The following is a 21,063-nucleotide window of genomic DNA, read 5'->3' on the forward strand; positions in this document are numbered from 1 at the left end:
GGATCTTATGGAAGCATCCAAGACTAGGACCTCCTGCTACTCCTCACCACATGGTTCAATCCTCTCTACATGAGAAGAAAGACCATTGGAGTTTCAGGATGACCCCCAAAACTGAGCTACCATGCAATCATTCTATACACCCCCAAATCACCACCATGTATCCTCTCCTTGAGGATCATGGAATTACGTTCATGAATCATACTATTACCTTGAAACTTAACCCAAGACATGAATAACCATATACCATCATATTATCACAGTGAATCTAACATATCTCATACATTCACATATTTTCCACATAAATAACATCATTATAGTTCACAATCATGTTCAGATGCATAAATTCAAATGTAATAAAATCCAATCATTTCAGAAATCATACAAACTGAATATATTCCAACAAGATATATTACACAATAATTTAACAATACATAATCTGTTCAATAGGATTTAAGTTAAAAACTTGTTGAGTAGACTTCCAGGAAAGAGAGGTGCGTCACAATGGACAACTTAAGTACCAAGTCTTTCCTTAGCCAAAGTGTTCCTCAACTAGTTTTTAACAAATTTCTTATTTACAGATTCAAAATAACAGCATACAATATTTACACCGAATTTCAACATAGATAAACATACAGTAAGCATTAACAGCATTTACACAGAATTTCAATATATGAATAGTAATAAAACAATATTAAATCATAATATAAAAGCATAGAAATACTAAATCATAATATAAAAGCATAGAAAAGTTAGCTCCCCTACCTCTATTCCAGACTTAATCTCCTGCTCCGAATTTGTTTCCCCGAAAAACCCTTCAGAACCTCTACTCTTCTTGCAAGTAAAAATTTCTCCCTAACTCTTTCTTCTCTATTTCTCGATCTCTCACTTGATTCCTCTTTTCTTGGTGTAAAATACCCTTCCCTCCCATGGCTATTTATAGTAAAAACTTTTTACTATTCATTAATATTTTAATATTATTTATTATTTTAATATTATTTAAAAATAATATTTCAATCATTTTCTCACCAAATCTGATCCTAATTTCTACCTACTACTTTCTTCCATGCTAAGGAATCTTAATGCTGAAAATTTATTTTTACTATTTACTTTTTACTATTTACTATTTACTTTTTACTATTCAATTTAAAAAAATTTACTAAATAAGTTACCAAAAATTTGAACCTCTCCTTCTAAAATTACTATAATTTTATATCCAAAATTTACATTTTTCTATCCATAAAAAAAATTATTATTACTAATAAAATACTACAATTTACTACTATAAATATTTTTTTTTTTCATGGGTCTTACAATAATCGTATGGAATATAAATATCAGTCTATTCTATCGTGTGTATTTATTATCTAAAAAAAATCAAATTTAAAAATAAATGTATTTTATTAAGTTAAACTTTATTAAATTAAATTCAATCAAAAATATATTTTAATTTATTTTCAATTTAACTTATATTATATTTTATATATTTTTTGTAATTTTATTTATATTTTATTTTAAAAATTCATAATATATTTTTTCAAAATACTCACAAGAAATTATTTTAACAAGAATAACAAATGAATTTCTTTTATAAATAAAATGACGGATAAATACTTTAATACTCGATTCGACTAGTTATGATACTGAAATACATCCTTGGGTGTTGCTCCCTCCACCACCACAGCCTTCTCCCTCCACCTCCCCTTTACTATTTTGCCCCTCAGTAAAATTTTATTTTTAGAATTATTGTTTTTTAATTTTACTCATTTATAACATATTTCACTGATAACGTACATAGTTTCTTTTATGAGTAAAATATTTTTCTGCAAAGCTAAGTGATGAATTATCAAGCAATCTTCCTCTTGCTTTCGGTGCAGTATGTGGTGCAGTGCGTTTGTGGTGTAGTGTGCTTGTCGTGGTTCCTCTCCAGGTACGTAGTCATAATCCTTCCAATAATCCTAAACCTTAAACCCTTCCAATAATCCTTCTAATAATCTTTCCAATAATCCTTTAACCCTAAAACGTAAAATGAAAACGAAGCCTGAACGGATGACATCCTTCAACGGATGTCAACATCCGTTTAAGGCAAAACGGATGTCGACATTCGTTTTGCCTTAAACAGATGTTGACATCCGTTGAAGGATGTCATCCGTTTAAGCTTTGTTTTAATTTTATGTTTCTATTATTATTTTATTAGATATTTTAATATTTTGATTTATTATTTTTGAATATCTTTTTAAATGTATTTTAATAATGTATATTTATATTATTAGTTTATATTTAAATATTAAAATATTAAAATAATAAAATAATAAAAGTAAAAAATTTTAACTTTAAGGATATAATTGGAAATTGGGAAGGTGGAGGGAGAAAGCTGTGGAGGTGGAGGGAGCAACACCCTACATCCTTCCCATACATATAAGAACAAATACAGCATCACGAAAAATCAACTTTTTTTTGGTAATTATTTGGGTGCATTATTATCAATTAGAAAGTTAGTTTTTGGCAAATATTGATATTATTATTGAACTTTGTCTTCCCAAAATCGTTTTCAATCAAACTATTTCACAAACATATTCACGGGCCGGCACCGACCCAATCCTATTTTCTTTATATGCAAAAGAACAAACAGGAGAAAGTTTGACACTTTTTTATCTCTGTGTTCTTAATAAAAATAAAATAAAACGATACAGATGAATTTATATAGTTACCTAACTAAATTCTTGATTATAAATATTTGTTTTTAACTTTATACACTCTAAATTTGAATTGAACTCGAATTTTATGTTTTGATTTATTGAAGATGTTAAGATGTGAAAATTTTTTTAATCAAATTTTCCCGACAACTTTAAGCACAGAATTAAAATTAAAGGAAAAAAAAGGTTAACTGAATATAAATACATTTTAACTATTTTTATTTATTATAAACTACACCCTATTAACTGATATTTCATTTTCAATGCAATTTTTTACTCTTGATAACAAATTTTAACAAAAAGATATTTTAGAAAAACATATATAGTGAAAAAAAATTAAAGGATGCTGACTAGGTATTTCTTTGGCATAAAAATTAGTTAAATTTTATTCCATTTGACTGGGAGAAAGAATCTATCTTTTAACAGTATAACGGTACTAAACTTTGTACAGTACTATATTATGCACTTTTCTCATGGAAATCAACTGTATATAAATTATCAACTTCTTTTTTAAGTAAAAGATGAAAGGTAATTATATTAATTCAAGTTATTATTATATAACATCATTGTCTGACACTAACCTTAACCTTGATATAATCAATAATACAAATACCCTATTTTTCATAACTAATTATATTTATTTTGAAACATTTTAAAAAAAATATATTCATATATAATATCATGTCTTTTGTACCCGAATAAATATGCACTCTTAATAAACTTACTTTTATAAGTGAAGAAGTATGCACTCTCAATAAACTTACTTATGTTTTATCAGTTTGAATATAATTACATTTCATAATATAGATGTTAAAAAATATGCAAGTCTAAATCTCATATTGAGTCTAAATCTTAATATAAATTAAAAAATCAAACTACGTATAAGAAAGAAAATTTACAAATATAATAGTTTAAGATTTTGAGTTGAAGGTGATAATAATATTTTATTGTATAACTTAAGTTATTAATAAAATATAATTAAATTAATATTATATAAATATATATTTTATTATTTATTTATAATTAATTAATATTTTTAAATAATTAAATATTGAATTATTAAAAAATTAATTAAAATCATAAAAAAATCTCTAAATAACAATCATTTTTCAACAAAAAATAAATAATTATTGACTAATTTAAATATCAATTTTTAAATTAAAAATTATTAATATCTAAAATAGTTTATAATATGAATAAAAAATAATAACTGTATTTTGAATTAATTTTTAAATTAATTACTAACATTAGTTACCAAAATTTTCACTAAAAATAAAATTAGAAATCAATTTAAACATTAATTTATTTGGTAAATAATGTTTATAACAAATTTAGAAACTAATTCACAACCTATAATTACATTTTCTTTTATTTATATATTTACGTCCCAAACTATAGCATAAAACTATATAATAGTTATCACATAATTAATATAAAAGATCAGTTAAAGAAAGAAGTATTATTTACTATCATTCCAAAATAACTATAAATTATAAACTTTATATACAAGGTAATTCAACCAAAACTATCCATAAGAATCTAGACTAAGCAAGCTAAACATCCGCAACTCCTCCATCCAAGGCTTGCTCCAAAGCAATCTCACCTCATCTGCTCACACCCACCGGATGATCATAGCAAAGAGAAGAAGCAAAGAAAATACAATCACAAACACAAGAAAAATGGTAAGCTAAAATACAAACAATTAAAGATATACATATAAACATTTAATCATTTCACACAAGACATTAATATATCACATTGGAACAACCAGACATATTAATGCATGACTATACTTGACTAGACTATCCGGACTTAGAATGAATGCTTTGGCGGGTTGTGCACTTATGGTGGCTTGAACTGCTTTGCACAGTCATTGCCAATGAGTTTCACCCTACCATACTCACAAGATTAGTTTGTTCCACGCCTTGGATCATACTAGAAGCACCTAAGACTAAGACCTCATATTCCTCTCACCATATGTGTCAAACTTCTCTATGTGAGAATGTATGACCACTAGAGTGTCAGGATAACTCCCAATACTGAGCTTTCTACATTTAGACTAACACACTTGAAACTTCCATTGAGAAGTTCCTCCTTGGAACTCTCTTCCATACCATTGAAACCATTTATATCCATATGTCCATACACTTCCACATTTGAATATCAACATATATAATCACTGATCATACATCAAAGTACCATAAATAATCCAACAATGCATCACAATTTAATTAAAACATAAGCATGGAAGTAAACAGGGTGATCCAAACCTTGAAACCAAAGAGGTCCACAACCTAGCTGTGAACATTTCCACAACCTGTTAATTTATCTCGAGAGAAACAAATTGAAAACCAGCAAGTTCAACAACTGAGTTGTGGCTTTTTCCACAACTTGTGGATTTATTTAGGAAGTATGAAATCGATAACAGAGAAGAGCACAAGCAGATTATGGATTTTTCCATGAGCAGTGAAAATTTTCAGAGTAGTTACTAACCTTTCATTGATACACTTCAAATCTCAACTTGGATGCTCTCCCCACACATTCTAATGTTCCTTAAGACCTCATATGCACTAAGCAACATTGAAAAACACTTTCTTAACTCAAATTTGTTATCTCAAGCCAACTTAACTACTTTAAACCACTCAAACTCAATTATATACCTTTCAACACAAATTTTCTACAACTAACAGCTTGAACAAGTCTTGATAGACTTAACAAAAGTCCTAAAACCACCATATTTATTCCAGACCATCTAATTCAGAATTTTACAAGTGAAAACCCTTGAAAATGAACAAAAAACCATACAAAACACACTAAAAAAGCTAACAACCAGTTCTACATCAGAATTTTGCTGTCATAACATTAAAACAAGTATTAATCAACCCTTAGACTGATCCTAAAACACTGTATTTCCAGGATAACTTTTATCGTAACTTTTCATATGTTAAAACCCCCTTTTAGCCTAAAAATGACCTATTTCTTCCGCTGAATATAAAACAAAGACTTGTGACAGTTTGGCAACTCATATCTAATCTAATTTAGTATCTCAAATTCATCACACACAACATTTACATCAGAAATCACATTTCACCTTATCAATCATCAGTTTTCACATCAATACACAACATATACAAACAACTCAACACACTATATTTCTTAATTCAATGCAATTTCACAATTAAATCAATATTTTACCATACAAACATTGATTATAACTTGCCTAACAAACAAAATCAAATAAAACTAGCTTTCCTTACCTCACAAGAAACAACCTGACTCTAACACCAAATTGGAGGCAGACATAGTTCTTAAAACTCTAGATTAACCAAGAACAAGGAGGAGAAATATGATCACACATGCAACAACCTTTATCTCTTCTAAAAATAGATTAGGAACGAGAGAGTAAAAATGAGTCAAAACTTACTTGCTTTATAAAAAAAATTGATCGGTTAGAAAGGTAGACCTTGTCGCTGTGATTGATTAGACACCTCTTAATTGTCAAATAAATGACTCAGGAATCAGAATTCTTGGAGAGAAGTTATAGAAGAAAAGGAGAAAAAGTTTTAGAGAGATAAAATATGTTTTAAGTAATGAGACATGTTAAGAAAATTTTATTTGTATTATTTAATTATTTTAAAATAAAATAATCAGTCTTATTTTAAAATACTTACCAACTCTAATACTTTATTTTCTAGGTCTCACACTACCTGAAAATTTTAGATATTAATAATTTTTAATTTAAAAATTAGTATTTAAATTAGTCATTATAATAATTTATTATTCTTTATTTAAAATTAGTTACTATTTATATTTATTTATAATGAATATAAATAAATATTTCAAACATTAATAATCTTATTAAGCTGATAATATTATATTAAAATTCTAAAATAATCATTGTAAATAATATTATTTAATTATAACTAAATTGTAAAATGATTACAATGTACTTTATATAATTAAAATGTATGCATTGTATAAAGTAGAATATTTTTTAAAAATAACTATTGCCTTGGTTGTAGTGCAAATTTTTCGTCATTAAATATCTTCATAATATTTCCTTCACAATTTACATTATTAATAAAATAAATTTTAGATTATTATAATTAAAACATAATAAATATCATAAAAATTAATAATTTTAATAAAATAGATAAAGTTTTTTCATATTCGTGGAGTGTCCGCATCTGATTAAAACAAGTTTACTACTTTTTTTCTTAATAAATAATTATTATACATAGTAATGAAGAGTAGAGATTAAAAATTTGTAGAAAAAATATTAATGATTTTGGAGAAAGAATTAATTGTAATTAATTTTAACAGTTAATTTAAAATAAAATAAAAAATTAAAAGTAAGATTAAGTAATTTTTTTTTATTTTTTATTCTCTCTCGAGATATATATATATATATATATATATATATATATATATATATATATATATATATATATATATATATATTTGATTAATGCTTAAATTGTATAATCGAGATGTTTTGCCAATGCCAGAGGAGAAGAAAAAGAAATTAGCATGGATAAATCACAGTCGCTCGCAATTTAAATTCTAGTGTTCAGAAGAGACGAAGGGTGATTTGGTCATTTCAGTCGCAGTTATTCTTTTGCAACGGTCATCTAAACATAACTGGATTCAAAAACTTGTTTCTCTTATCCCTGTCTTCACTCTTGTGAACGTTTGAATCCAAAATTCTTATTCTTTATCTGTTTTTCTCTCTTTCATTCTCTTTCTGTTGTGTATAGATCCATTGCTAGTTTATCTACCTGCTCTGCAAAGCCTTAACCATGAGGCAATTCAGTAATGCACAGACATCAGAGACTCGCTTTTCTGGCACCATTTCTTCCACATCTCTCAGAAACTTTCTTCCCAGATCATTCTCTTCCAAGCACAAAACCACTTCAATCTCTAAAATCCCAAATTCAGATGCAGAGAACACTCCTCCCACCGATCCCAACATCTTGAACAACCATGACCAATCGTTGCCTTCTACAATCAAGGAATCACTCTCAAAAACCTCAACTTCTCACCAATCGAAAACCCCCTTTGAATTAGACCCCCCAGTGAAGGTAAGTACAATATCTTTTTCTTTATCTTGAGCTTAGTTTTTAAATGAAGTTGTAATGTGTGAGTCTGAAGATGGGTAAGTGCAAAATTTCTGCTTTTTTTTTTGCTTATAATTTAATTTTGACACAGGTTGTAGTTCGAATCAGACCTACCAACAACAATGGAATAGAGGGAGATCGAACTGTTAAGAAGGTTTCTTCTGACGCCTTGTGTGTCGGGGATAGGCAATTTACCTTTGATTCAGTTTTTGATTCGAACACCAGTCAGGTAAAAAGATTTGTGATTTATATATTTCTATTATCCTTCATTAATTTTGTAAGATAGTATTAAGGTAACTTAGTTACTATTTATGTGAGTTGCTTTTATAAATGAACACCAAACCCAATATCTTTTATATTTTAGTATTTTTTTCTTACAGGTTTAAGGCACTTAGTTGCTATTTATAATGACTTATGAGGGAAACTGCTAGGAATTCATTTTTTTGCTTCCAAGTTGTTGCTTCACACTCATAAAAGTAGATAAGTGTGATTTATATTTGCTTTTGTTTGCTCAGGAAGATATATTTCGGTCAGTGGGTGTCCCATTGGTTAAAAATGCTTTGGAGGGTTACAACACTTCAATTCTGTCATATGGCCAGGTACTACTTCATGTTTGCTATATATAACGGTATTCTTGATTGACTATTAAGTGTTGAGCATTTTTTTTTCTAATTTTCCTTTAATCCTTCGTTAGTCTGGAAGTGGAAAGACTTATACAATGTGGGGTCCCCCAAGTGCCATGTTTGAGGAGCCCTCGCCTCAAAGTCACAAGGGAATTGTTCCTCGGATCTTCCAAATGTTGTTTTCTGAGCTTGATAGAGTACGTTTTACTTCCTGCTTAAACCACTAAATCTACGTTTTATGTAATATTTTGAGTATTAACTATTTTTCATTTTCAATTACTATTTTAGGAGCAGCAGGCGTCTGATGGTAAACAATTCAACTATCAATGTCGATGTTCTTTTCTTGAGGTAATTATTTTATAAAACTTCTCATCTTGGCTCCATTGCTTATATAATACTGATCTTATTTTTATTCTGTTGTTTGAAACAGATATACAATGAACAAATTGGGGACTTACTCGATCCAACCCAGCGCAATCTTGAGGCATGTCATCCTTTTGTATTACAACAATATCTCATTAAACATTATTTACTAATACATTTGTTTTTCATTACTGCATGTTCTTATGTCTGGTCCAAATTATTGCAGATGAAAGACGATTCCAAAAATGCGTTGTATATAGAGAATCTGACTGAGGAATATGTTACTAGCTATGATGATGTGACACAAATTCTGATTAAGGTAGTAGCAAAGTAAATATACTGCTCTGAAGATTAGATATCTACATGCTTTATGTACTTTATCAGCTAACTAATTTGGTCATTATATGCTTCAGGGACTTTCAAGCAGAAAAGTTGGAGCAACAAGCTTAAATTCCAAGAGCTCTAGATCACATATCATTTTCACTTTTGTCATTGAATCTTGGTGCAAGGTATTACCACTATAATTGTATTTAACATGCTTAGCTGCAGATAGTTAACATATTTTTTTCTTATGTAACATTGAGACAAATGCATATTGATACTTCCACTCTTATTGAATTGCTGCTTTTGGTTTTCTTTCTTTGATTGGTGCTGCAGGGAATATCATCAAAGGGTTTCAGTAGTTCAAAATCTAGCAGAATTAGCCTTATCGATCTTGCTGGACTGGACAGAAACAAAATTGAGGATGCAGGCAAGCAATGTCTAAAGGAAAGCAAAAATGTAAAGAAGTCCTTATCTCAGCTCGGGTAAGTTTCCATGCCATGAGACTATATTACATTTGGTTCATATACTCTGCAGTTTGGGTTGCTAGTTTCTCTTAATTTCCTTTTCTGATGATATTTAGTTTTTTTCTTTTATTTGTGATTTTAACTGTTTATTGCAAATTTAAGTCTCTGAGTCCAAAGTGCATGGGGTGGCATCTAGTTTGGTCTTTTTTTATTTAATGGGTGAACTTAACCTCTATTTTATTTCACTACTGTAGGCATTTAGTGGATGTCCTGACTAAAGAATCACTCTCCGGAAAAGCAGAAGAAATTTCAAACAGGAATTCCTGTTTAACACATTTACTGCAAGAATCACTTGGTGGAAATGCCAAACTCTCGTTAATATGTTCCATCTCCCCCGATAACAAGTAATTTACCTGGACCAAGGAGCATTACTTAATCACTTGTATGCCTGACATATTATATTTGTTTCTAGTGGTAACCATTGTATCTGTTGATTGTAGGAATACTGGCGAAACTTTGCGCACACTCAGGTTTGGACAGCGAGTAAGAACCATTAGAAATGAACCTGTTATCAATGAGATAAAGGAGGATGATGTTAATGATTTAAGTGATCAAATCCGGCAACTGAAGGTATTGTTTTCCCCCAAGACTTTGTTTGAATAGTTTTTAACAGGGGTTGTTGCAGATATAACATCCAAGAATTACTCATGTTTGATTACAGGAAGAACTTATTAGAGCAAAGGCTGAGGTTCGTTGCTCCGATGGGATTAAAAATGGATACTTCCAAGGACGTAACGTACGGGACAGTCTCAATCAGCTGCGTGTCAGCTTAAACCGCTCTATACTCCTACCCTGTATTGACAAAGACACTGATGAAGAGGTGAATGTGGACGAGGAAGACATTAGACAGTTACGCCAGCAGATTGATGAATTGTATCATTCATGTGAAGGGAATCCTAAAAACATATCTGTCAGTGAAGATAGTGTCCAATTTTATTCTGTTGCAGAAATTTGTGATGCAGATATGACCAGTGGTGATGAAATTGAAATAGAGGAGGAAGGATGTTTCGAAGACACACTGTGTAAGCCTTGTCCCGAGGAAAGTGAGGGATCAACTACCATCTTGTATACTTCAGCTGATGACTTTGCAAGTACAGCTAGTGCCTCAAGGTCAATTAAATCTACTTTCAGAGATAGCATTTCAGTTAGCTCATGTGGCCGATCTCCAATACTTGAGGAACCAACGTTGTCCGAGTCTCCAAAAATAAAAAATGTCCAGAGGAAAAGTATGGCTTATACATCAAGTTGTCTGGGAAGTTGGAACAATGTGGCAGAGGAGAATTTGAGTTCAAGTAAAGAGGGTGAGAAGATGCGATTGTCGCTACGATCAAGCAAGGTTTTTGCAGGTCCTACAGAATCCTTGGCCGCAAGCCTTCAAAGGGGATTGCAGATAATTGATTATCATCAGCGAAACTCAACATTGAACAAATCTTCATCTTCCTTCTCTTTTGATCACTTAACCTTGAGACCTTGTTCAGAAATAGACAAGGACGATTCTGGTGATCAAATAACGCAACAGAAGAAATATTCTGTCGACGAAAGTACTGCCACCTTGCTTTGTGAACCTTGCCGTAAGAGAATATGCAATCAGGATACTACTGAGGTTCAAGGAAACGTAAAATCAAGGATTGAAACTGAAGCAGAAAATCCAGATGGACTGACAGATAAAGTTTCAGAAGTATGTGTTGTAGAAAATTCCCAGAAAGTTCTTCGATTAGTAGTTATCTTGTCAAACTCATTTATCTTATTGTTGTTGTTTTTGCTTCAAGGATTCCCAGAGTATAATGGAAAAAGCGATCACAAGAGAAAAGGAGCTAGAGAATGTTTGCAAGGAGCAAGCTGCTAGAATTGAAGAACTAAATCAATTGGTATAAAGAGCAATTTCATTCATGAATTATTGTTTGCAGTGTGAATTTACAGTACTGACAATTTAGTTTGGTTTGCCTAGGTGGAGAAATTGAAAGGAGAAAAAGAACTAAAATCTTCCATCATTGTGTATGATCCTGAGAGAAACAAACAGACTAGACATGAAGATAGTAACTTGTTGAATGATGAAGACAGGGTGAGTTGTTGGTTTTGTAATTTACAATATAGTTCTATCCATTTGAAGGTTTTATATCTCACGCTTGTGCTCAACCTCTTATGTTGTTTGCAGCTTCCAAGAGGCACTTCATTAGACAAATATTTACCAGATATTGTAGAGGAAAAATGTGAAATTAAGGAAGTAAAGGAAGTACAGGAACTAGTAACTAATGGAGACAGCTCTTTTGATGCAGCTGAGAAGGAAGAACTTCTCAAGGAGATTCAAAATCTAAGAAGCAAGCTGCAAATATGTAGCGATGCACCGGTTAGAAAGTCCACCGACAAACTAAGATCGTCATTATCTTTAATGTCAAGATCCATTCAACAACGAAAAAGTGCTGTATTTTCTCAAGATAATAACGGAGATGAGCTAGAGAAAGAGAGACAGAGATGGACAGAAATGGAAAGTGAGTGGATTTGTTTGACTGATGAACTAAGAGTTGATCTCGAGTCCAACCGTCAGCGGGCGGAGAGAGTGGAGATGGAACTGAGTTTAGAGAAAAAGTGCACTGAAGAGTTAGACGATGCACTAAAAAGAGCAGTTCTTGGACATGCCAGAATGGTGGAACACTATGCCGACCTGCAAGAAAAATATAACGATTTAGTTGCAAAGCACAATGCCATAATGGAAGGCATAGCAGAGGTGAAGAGAGCAGCGGCCAAGGCTGGAAAGAAGGGTCGTGCTCGCTTTGCCAAATCTCTTGCTGCTGAGCTTTCTGCATTGAGGGTGGAGAGAGAAAGGGAAGCAAAATTCTTAAAAAAGGAGAACATGAATCTCAAGATTCAACTTAAAGAAACTGCAGAAGCTGTTCATGCTGCTGGTGAACTACTTGTCAGACTAAGAGAAGCTGAGCATGCAGCTTCTATTGCAGAGGTAAAAATCTCATCATCAATTCTTTTAAAATGCATCAAAAAATGTTCTGTGAAAAGAAAGGACTCTATATTTTGGGTATTTCTATGTTTTTTTCTTGACTTTTGCATTTCTTACAGGAGAATTCAACAAAGGTGCAACAAGATAATGAAAAGCTAAAAAAGCAAATGGACAAGCTGAAAAGAAAACATAAGATGGAGATGATTACCATGAAGCAGTACCTTGCAGAGAGCAAATTACCAGAGTCCGCACTGCAGCCACTATTTAGAGAGGATTCTGATGTGGTTCAAGACAATGCAACTTCCCGTGAGGATCAGGCATGGAGAGTAGAGTTTGGAGCAATCTATCAACAGCACTATTAATTCCACATTTCTTGGATTAACAATTGATGATGACTTGCTTTGTCTGGCATCAGATCCTTCTTGGATTACTAAGTCTATTCTTATATTTCTTGTACTGTTTTAAAATTCATTATTTTTTCTGTCTGCTTGTACTGACAGTAGGTGAGTAGCAACATTTGAATGGTTTAATTGATATGTTTGAATTATTTGGGGAATGGAAATAATGTCTAAAATACAGGCACAACTTGCAAGCATGAAAGGACATCTAACACGTGAAAACGTTAACTATTGTCTCAACCATTTATCGAGGTATTAATTTAAACTTACACCATACTAGTTTGAAAAAATATACTTTAATTAACCCTATACATTAATGCTAATTAATTCTATATATGAAATAATTAATTCTTAGATATAAAATATGATATTTGAAGTTATCCTATAAAATAATTCAGTATGTTTATTTATCAATTTCAAACATGTCTATCGGCTCGGTTTGATTTGATTCGACTCGATTTAGTTTGGTCCAACTTTGCTTAGTTCGGTTTGGTTCGGTTCGGTTTGTTTTTGTTCAATTTGGTTTGGTTTGGTTTGATTCATATCAGTTCGGTTCGATTCAGTTAGGCCTAGATCGGTTTGGTTCAGTTCGACTCAGTTAGGTTAGGTTTGGCTCATTTCGGTTCAGTTCGGTTCGACTTAGCTCGGTTTAGTTTGACTTAGTTCGGTTCGGTTTGACTCAGCTCGGTTTGGTTAGGTTCGACTCAGCTCGGTTTGGTTAGGTTCGACTCACTTCGGTTCGATTCAGGTCAGTCCAGTTTGGTTTAGCTCAGTTAGGTTCAATTTTGTTCATTTCGATTCAACTCAGTTGGTTTCGGTTCTGTTCGATTCGACTCGACTCGATATAACTCGTTCGGCTCGACTCAGTTTGATTTGATTCACACTGTTATTTTTGCAACGTGACACTACCATCTTTGCCATTTTAGTACCAAACTCACCATAAAGATTTAATTACTCTAATTTTTCAAAAAAAAAATCTAATTTATTAAAAAAATTGAGAAACTTATTTAAGAAAAGAATTAAGGAACTAATTATATGATTAAACCAATATATTATACATATAAAAAAATTTCACGTCTTCTATGATCAGCGAAGGGATACATATATAATATAAATTAACAGTTTAATATCTAAATATTTTAAAATAATAGGTCGATGACGGTGATCTTGTCATGCTTTTAATTCTGGACATACTTTGAAAAATTTGTTTTCAACCATTTAAATAATTTTTAGCACATTTAAAAATATCTTTAAATGATTTGCTTATTATTATGATTATTATTAGAAAATCTCAACCGTTATTCCAAACACAGATTATTTTGCAAATAGTTTTTCTTTTCCATAAAAATAGCCGAAGACATGCTGAAAGAGATAAATACAACAAAAGAAATGTATAATTATTTTTGAACCAGTTCGTCATTAATTTAAGACTTGTGTAGATTACTCCTAAGAAAAATAAATATTGAATAATTATTTTGTAACTAGATCATGATTAAATGACCAATGCTTGAATCCATAAATTGAAATCAATTGTAAAACATCGCGTGTTGTTTACATTTTTCAAAAGAATTTTTTTACCATAAAGTAAATAGTTGAAAAAGGTGAAAACAAGTTAAAATATTTTATTATTTATTTCTAATTATACAGTATTTTTTTGGTTTAACTAATTTGCTATTTTGTTGGTTTAACTAATTTGCTCAGGGTTTATTTTTGAGAGCATTGGGAGATGAGAAAACGACGTCGTGTAGAGCGTTAGAAAGGGATAACATCACAGTCTCGCAGTCACCTACAACAGAATTGAGAAGAGAAGAACCTGAAGAGTAAAACGAAGGAAGAAGAGAGGTTTAACTTCTTCATCTATGGCGACGCCAGATTCTGACGCTACTATTCAGCCTCAAGATTCTGATTCTCTATCCAATCCTAGTCCTCCCAACGCTCTCGTCCCCGCCGCTCCTGCCGTTTGCCTCCTCCGCTTCGCAACTGACTCAGCCGGTGGCGCTCTCATGGGCTCTGTCTTTGGATACGGTCCTCCTCTTCTCATTTATTCGTATTATCGCATCACGCCGCCGTTTTATCAACTAATTTCCGTTTATTAAGCCTGATTTCTTTGCTCACCTTTTAATCGAAGATTCGTGGTTTCTGTTGATAGTGTATGTGTGTGTTGCGGATATAGTGCTTGAATTCTTGTTCGTTGTGTTGACTGGCTTTTTTTTATTGTCGATTGGTTCGTTTTAGCTATGATTTGTAGTGACTGGACGATTGACGCTTAGTTTATTGGAACTCTGAAGGAGTGAATGTGTTATTTACTCGGTTTATTGGAGCAGGTGTCTGGTGTTAGGTTAAATTCAAGTATGTTTAGGTTTTTTAACTAATTAGTTTAGTTTTCTAAGTAATGTAGGTTTGAGTGAAAAAAAAACCGGCACGAGTATTTTGAATGTGTTTTTATCCTAAAAGAAGCTCGTGTATAGGGAAAAAAAATCATGGAACTATGACTTTTGATGGCCTAGTTGTGAGTTGATTTTTCTGAAATTTGATTAGAGATTCTTAATGTGGTCTGTTTCAGGTGCTGGATTGTTTAAGAAGAAAGGTTTTAAAGGCTCCTTTGTAGAAGCGGGGTCTTATGCAAAGGTGCATTGGCATCTCGGTGCTCTTTTCCTTGGTTATTTTAGTTCGCTACTTGATTATATTTAATTTTGTTGTTTGTTTTAATTTAGCTTGTAATTAATGTTTGTTTTCTTTGTTACTAGACATTTGCAGTTTTGTCTGGAGTTCATAGTTTGGTTGTTTGCATCTTGAAAAGACTTAGAGGAAAGGATGATGGTATGAAAATTTAACTTCAAAATGGCACTTTTACTTTTTAGTGATCTTGCACTGGTAATATGAACTCTTTTGTATCTGCAGTCATTAATGCGGGGGTAGCTGGTTGTTGCACTGGTCTTGCTCTAAGTTTTCCAGGTATCTTTTGTTTATTTTATACTAATAAATTAACAAATTTGAGCTTTCTTTTGAAACTTTTAAGAAAAGAGGATAAAGGCCTTGCCAATGTGGCTATTCTGAATAAGTTTTCTAGTCATTCTTGATATCATAATCACGTGATCTTAAATCAAAGGTAATTTTTTCTATAGTCAGTGAATGTGGCACTTTTTTGAGAAGTATTACTCTGGATTCCTCTGTCTGCATACCATAACCTTAAAAGAAGGATTGGAAAAAAATTGCTGACGTAGAATGCCTTCCAATCATTGCTAATTTTAAAAACTGTTTGTCTAAATAAACTTGTAAATTTAATTTTTTGTACTTGTTTTGTATTTTGTTATTAGGACTTATCATCTATTGTTTCGCAGGTTCTCCACAAGCTCTTTTGCAGAGCTGTCTTACCTTTGGGGCATTTTCTTTTATTATGGAAGGGCTAAACAAGCAGCAACCAGCACTTGCAGTTCCCATGTCCTTGAAAAAACGATCTGTGCAATACAATGCTCGTCCTCCCCTGGCACTCTCCCTTCAACTCCCTCTTCCAGAAGAACTAAAAGAAGCCTTCTCTTTTTTCTCCGAGTCACTGAAGCAGCGCAGCAAGGGATCTTACCCAACATCTCAATAAGAAATCGGGTTTCATGGTGGTCTGGTATCATGTAGATAAGTTGTCACCCTTTCGCTTTTATTTTTTAGGTTCGTTGTAGCCTTCATCAACATTTTTTTTTTAACTTAAGGATGACTACAAATTGTCTAAGGACGACATGGATTGTTTACATGTTACTGACCTCCCATATGGTTTATTTAACTTGGATGGCCTATCGTATGATGATATAGTCTGCTACAACCACTTACAATCCCAAACACGGGTACCATCTAGTATAGTGTTATTTGGAAGCGATTTTTGTTTGACAACCAAACTATGCAATTTTGCAATTCCGCCTAACTGACTAAACTTTATTATTTAGTTATTAGATCCGAATTCCAATACCTACATCGCGTAAAGTTTCTTGTAACCCATGCAATTCACGGATTTACCATTTTTAATTAGAAAACTATCTTTCCCATCGTTGTTAGAATTCTAAAGAGCGTTCAAGCACTGGGTTTCCTTCCTGGGTATCCAGCAATGTCTTGACTTGAATTATACATTTATATTGCCGACATCCCATAATATCAAACTTGGTACGAATTGAACCTGTTCATGCGCTTAAATTTAGACAATTTAACTCTTAACTGCATGTACTCAACGGAAATTACGGTATAGCTACGCTGCAGTTAAATAAGCATTTGAGCTAATTTATCCCAAGTGGTGAGAGAATTGGACTTTCGACACATGGGTCTGAAGGAAGAACTTAAAAAAAGAAAAGAAACCATGAAACGATTAAGGTTTTTCTTCCTGCACCTCAAATATTACTAACGACACTCCAATATTAAGAGAAATCATGTTTAGGAAATTCCAAGAAACTTGTTTCTAAGTATTTCTAGAACAGATAATCCTGAAGTAACTTTTATGAAGGATAAAATAGTTGTTTTAAAAATATGAAGGGTACTTAGAAATTATGGGGATGCAGAAAGTAAAAGCAAACGATGCGTTTTAGAGAGAGAAAAGGAAAGGTCCTTTTCAATCTTGGCCTCGTTCAACCTGCATCTGCGCTAGGGCACTGCTAACAGGAACAACATAGTGAGCAAGATCACTCAAACAGAAGGTAAAATTGAACACCGTCGCTCCGTTTTTCTTATCCTTAATTCAATCCTAATTATTCAGTCACAATAATAACTTGGAGCGAATCTCTGGTGCTTTTTTTATGTTTTAGTCTGATAATCTTTCATTTTTCTTTTGGATTCGGAATTTCGATTGACATTTTAAGCGTTCAGAAAGCGGTTAATGCTGGACGGGAAACATCGCGATGAGATTACATTGCGAACTTTTATGATTTTTTATTTGGAAGCAAAATTTGATGAGACTTTTCTTTCTATATTCGTTTTTTTTGGTTTTATGTAGGGATTAATTCAATGGCTACTTTGAAAAGTCTGAAGATCAAGACAAGTACTTGCAAGCGATTAGTGAAGGAGTTGCATTCATATGAGAAGGAGGTTGAGAGAGAAGCTGCCAAAACTGCTGACATGAAGGAAAAGGGAGCTGACCCTCATGATCTCAAGCAGCAGGTATATCCTAAACAATCTGCCTCTGCATTTTCATTCTTTAATTTTTGAAACTAATCTTACGTATGTGTTGTTTACTTTTCTCAGCTAAAACCAAGATTGTAGAATTGCTTGTATCTTTTGTTGAACTAATTTGGATATGAACAGGAAAATGTGTTGGCTGAGTCTAGGATGATGATTCCTGACTGCCGCAAGCGCCTTGATGCCTCTTTGACAGACTTGAAAACAATATTGGTACTTTTTATTTCTTGCTTCTGTGCTTGCTGTATCTCAGTTTCTGCTGTCATTCATATTTTTTGTAATCTTGACATTCTCAGCATTTGATGCCTTGGCTCTCACCCTGCTAACTTAGTAGTTTTCACCCTTAATTGGTCTGATGGAAGATGGTACCTGTTAGTGATGTATGTACTGTGACCAAATCGATTGGGATAGGAATATACCTATCTTACTTATCATTCCTGGTCTTGCCAGTTCAATGTTTAATAGAAATGCGTGTTTCTTAGTTCCTACTGTTTTCTTCTCGTCTGGGTCAATGTGTCTCTCTTCAACTAGTCCACCCTTTCTCAATGAATTCCATCAACTTCCTCTTTATCTCATTTAATCCTTAGGAGGAAGTTAGAGAACTATTGACTGGTTGGGGATTGTCGGATCTTTATTTGAAATAAGAAGAAATTACAACTAAAAAGACTTCCATACTGTGTTAAATTATTTTGTATTTTGTATTTTTATAGATATTTGCTGCAAGTATTTTTATGAATATCAACGCACTTGTGTATATTTGAAGCTGGAACTTCAAAACAAACCAATTTATTTTCATTTATGCTCAAAACTCTTTGCTTTTTGTCCCAGGGGGCTTCTCTGGTTTAAAAATCAACTTGATATGTTTAATTTAAGCGTTTGTTGAATTGGATGGTAACTTTTTATTACGTTGGCATTTTCTTTTATTTTATTTCCCACTTTTAGAATGAGTTGGAGGACTCTGATGAGAAGACAGCTCCTGAAATTGAAGATGCTCGAAACACCATTGTAGAAGTTGAAAAAGTATTTGAAACAACAAAAGCTTAAGGGTGAGTTTGATTAATGCTCTTGATGAGGATATTGTACCTGTGTTACATGAGCCCTCTCCTCCCCTGTTTAGTTTTGTGCTGCTATGAAACTTCTGAAACTGAATGGACATGAAGTTGCTTACTTTTCCAGGCTTGAAAACACGGTATCAATTTGTCAAAGCTTTTGTTTCTAATTTTCTCTATTTCTATATGGTATGCCATCTAAAAATCATTAGGTCTGTAATTTCGGCAGTGTTGTGTGTTTGCAGATAAAGGAGTTGTAAAATTGAATGAAATTCTATCTTCATTCTGGCAATAGTTGTAAACCTACTTTTGTTAGTCAATTCCATAGACCGCGTAATATAATTAGCAACTTTTAATCAATTTATTAGCGGCTGGTTGATATTTTGTCCCATTAGAGTTAGTATTAAGTGGTCGAAGGCCAATGTATGACACAAGAAAATGCAGGGAGCTTTCCAACTATAATCATATTGAAACATTGATGGAGAAAAAAAAATCACATAAACGTGTTATAGCAGAAGGAGACCAATGTCAACTTTTCTTGCTTTCACTTTAGTCTTCTTGTGAGTTCAACAAGCGTTGGCAAGACTAATTTTGAACGAATTTTGAGATGAGTTTAATTCTCATTAAATCAATTCTCAAAATCAATTCTCATTAAATCAAATGCACATAAGCAAATAAACATTTGCAAGGGAATAACATAATAAAGAGTAGAGCCTTAACTATTATGTTTTATATTATTTTTGTTATTGTGAATAAATTGTTTTTTATTACGTATAATTTACATATTTACTGAAACATAGTGTGTGTGTGTGTATATTAAATATTATTAAAGGCTAACTTTTTAAATACAAGTACTCTCTCCACAATTGCTTAAGATTTTTTATAAAATAAAATTTACTTTAAAAACATTGGGTGACACCAACTATCATTATTATCATTTAAACACTAATACATGTTGAATTTCACTACATGCAGCTATAAATACTTTATAATTAATATAAATAAATATAAATTATTTAGTTTTTTTATTGATGATTAAACGTAAATAGTTTAACGGTTGAGAAATTAGATGATAAAATGTTAAACAATGCATGATATTTTAAAAGGCAATGTAATGATAATAATGAAAAACATGAGATGGCAAAGATTATTTGATATTGATTTCTCGTGAATATTAAAAATTAGGAGTATTCGGCGGGTTGAGTTGGGCAGAAATTAGTCAACTTCATTATTTAATCCACTGAAAAGTATCCGGTTTAGTTTTTTGTAATTTTTTTATTTTAGATTGAATCAAATCCAATCCTTTTAAGTTGGATTAGATCGAGTCAAGATGATGAATATACTTAAAAAGTAACATAATTTTTATAAAAATTAATTCATGACTTCAAGTCAACAAATAAATAAATTATAAAAAATTTGCCTATACTAATTCAAAACATTATAAAAACATAACAAAATTTATTAATAACACAAATAATCCGTATGAGAGTGAGTTAGTTTGAATTAAATAAGATTTGATTTAATAAACGAAACCTAAAGCAATCTAATTAGATTAAATCAAATTAGATCATAAAAAAAGTACAATTAGAAAAAATATATTAAAATATACTGAAGAAAGTTTTGCAACCCTTAAACTTTTATTTAAGTCAACCGGAATAAAATAAATCAATCCAAACATACACACAGAAAAAGGCTGTTTGGTGAATACTAATATACTAATGTTCAAATTATGACTAAAGCTAAGTCTATGTTTTTTTGGTATGCATGCTGCAAGCCTGATGCAACACAAACGTGGATTTAGGATGATTGACCACATTTATTCAAACTTAATACTACAACTTATTTTAATGTAATGTCGTTTTCACTTC

The 21,063-nt window shown here is 31.7% G+C and overlaps 3 protein-coding genes across 3 annotated transcripts; all 3 read left to right on the forward strand.

Annotated features, from left to right (window-relative positions):
* The first annotated feature begins 7,371 nt into the window (after positions 1–7,371).
* LOC108322868 (kinesin-like protein KIN-12F) lies at positions 7,372–13,144 on the forward strand. Its single transcript, XM_017555144.2, has 16 exons — positions 7,372–7,774; positions 7,902–8,039; positions 8,326–8,409; positions 8,505–8,630; positions 8,722–8,781; positions 8,864–8,917; positions 9,023–9,115; positions 9,210–9,305; positions 9,454–9,602; positions 9,839–9,988; positions 10,085–10,214; positions 10,306–11,322; positions 11,414–11,512; positions 11,593–11,706; positions 11,800–12,600; positions 12,717–13,144. The coding sequence occupies exons 1-16, from the start codon at positions 7,493–7,495 to the stop codon at positions 12,957–12,959; spliced, it is 3,636 nt and encodes a 1,211-aa protein (XP_017410633.1). The 5' UTR covers positions 7,372–7,492; the 3' UTR covers positions 12,960–13,144.
* Positions 13,145–14,718: 1,574 nt separating this feature from the next.
* On the forward strand, positions 14,719–16,826 carry LOC108322859 (chloroplastic import inner membrane translocase subunit TIM22-2). Its single transcript, XM_017555133.2, has 5 exons — positions 14,719–15,020; positions 15,559–15,623; positions 15,743–15,815; positions 15,897–15,950; positions 16,337–16,826. Exons 1-5 carry the CDS (start codon positions 14,855–14,857, stop codon positions 16,588–16,590), a joined length of 612 nt encoding a protein of 203 aa, XP_017410622.1. The 5' UTR covers positions 14,719–14,854; the 3' UTR covers positions 16,591–16,826.
* A 683-nt stretch (positions 16,827–17,509) lies between these two features.
* On the forward strand, positions 17,510–19,555 carry LOC108322860 (tubulin-folding cofactor A). The gene is made up of 4 exons (XM_017555135.2): positions 17,510–17,668; positions 17,965–18,128; positions 18,273–18,359; positions 19,089–19,555. Exons 2-4 carry the CDS (start codon positions 17,976–17,978, stop codon positions 19,188–19,190), a joined length of 342 nt encoding a protein of 113 aa, XP_017410624.1. The 5' UTR covers positions 17,510–17,668; positions 17,965–17,975; the 3' UTR covers positions 19,191–19,555.
* The last annotated feature ends 1,508 nt before the right edge of the window (positions 19,556–21,063 follow it).

This window comes from Vigna angularis, chromosome 7, assembly GCF_016808095.1.
Source record: "Vigna angularis cultivar LongXiaoDou No.4 chromosome 7, ASM1680809v1, whole genome shotgun sequence".
NCBI classification, from domain to species: domain Eukaryota; kingdom Viridiplantae; phylum Streptophyta; class Magnoliopsida; order Fabales; family Fabaceae; genus Vigna; species Vigna angularis.

What these genes read in the sequence shown, in the direction of transcription:
- LOC108322868 (XM_017555144.2), top strand. Translation starts at nt 7,493, where the DNA reads ATGAGGCAATTCAGTAATGCACAGACATCAGAGACTCGCTTTTCTGGC. An exon ending in GTCGATGTTCTTTTCTTGAG is followed by an intron (nt 8,782 to 8,863) that starts GTAATTATTTTA and finishes TGTTTGAAACAG; the next exon opens with ATATACAATGAACAAATTGG. An exon ending in AAGTCCTTATCTCAGCTCGG is followed by an intron (nt 9,603 to 9,838) that starts GTAAGTTTCCAT and finishes TCACTACTGTAG; the next exon opens with GCATTTAGTGGATGTCCTGA.
- LOC108322859 (XM_017555133.2), top strand. Translation starts at nt 14,855, where the DNA reads ATGGCGACGCCAGATTCTGACGCTACTATTCAGCCTCAAGATTCTGAT. An exon ending in GGGCTCTGTCTTTGGATACG is followed by an intron (nt 15,021 to 15,558) that starts GTCCTCCTCTTC and finishes GGTCTGTTTCAG; the next exon opens with GTGCTGGATTGTTTAAGAAG. An exon ending in TCTTGCTCTAAGTTTTCCAG is followed by an intron (nt 15,951 to 16,336) that starts GTATCTTTTGTT and finishes ATTGTTTCGCAG; the next exon opens with GTTCTCCACAAGCTCTTTTG.
- LOC108322860 (XM_017555135.2), top strand. Translation starts at nt 17,976, where the DNA reads ATGGCTACTTTGAAAAGTCTGAAGATCAAGACAAGTACTTGCAAGCGA. An exon ending in CTCATGATCTCAAGCAGCAG is followed by an intron (nt 18,129 to 18,272) that starts GTATATCCTAAA and finishes GGATATGAACAG; the next exon opens with GAAAATGTGTTGGCTGAGTC. An exon ending in CAGACTTGAAAACAATATTG is followed by an intron (nt 18,360 to 19,088) that starts GTACTTTTTATT and finishes TCCCACTTTTAG; the next exon opens with AATGAGTTGGAGGACTCTGA.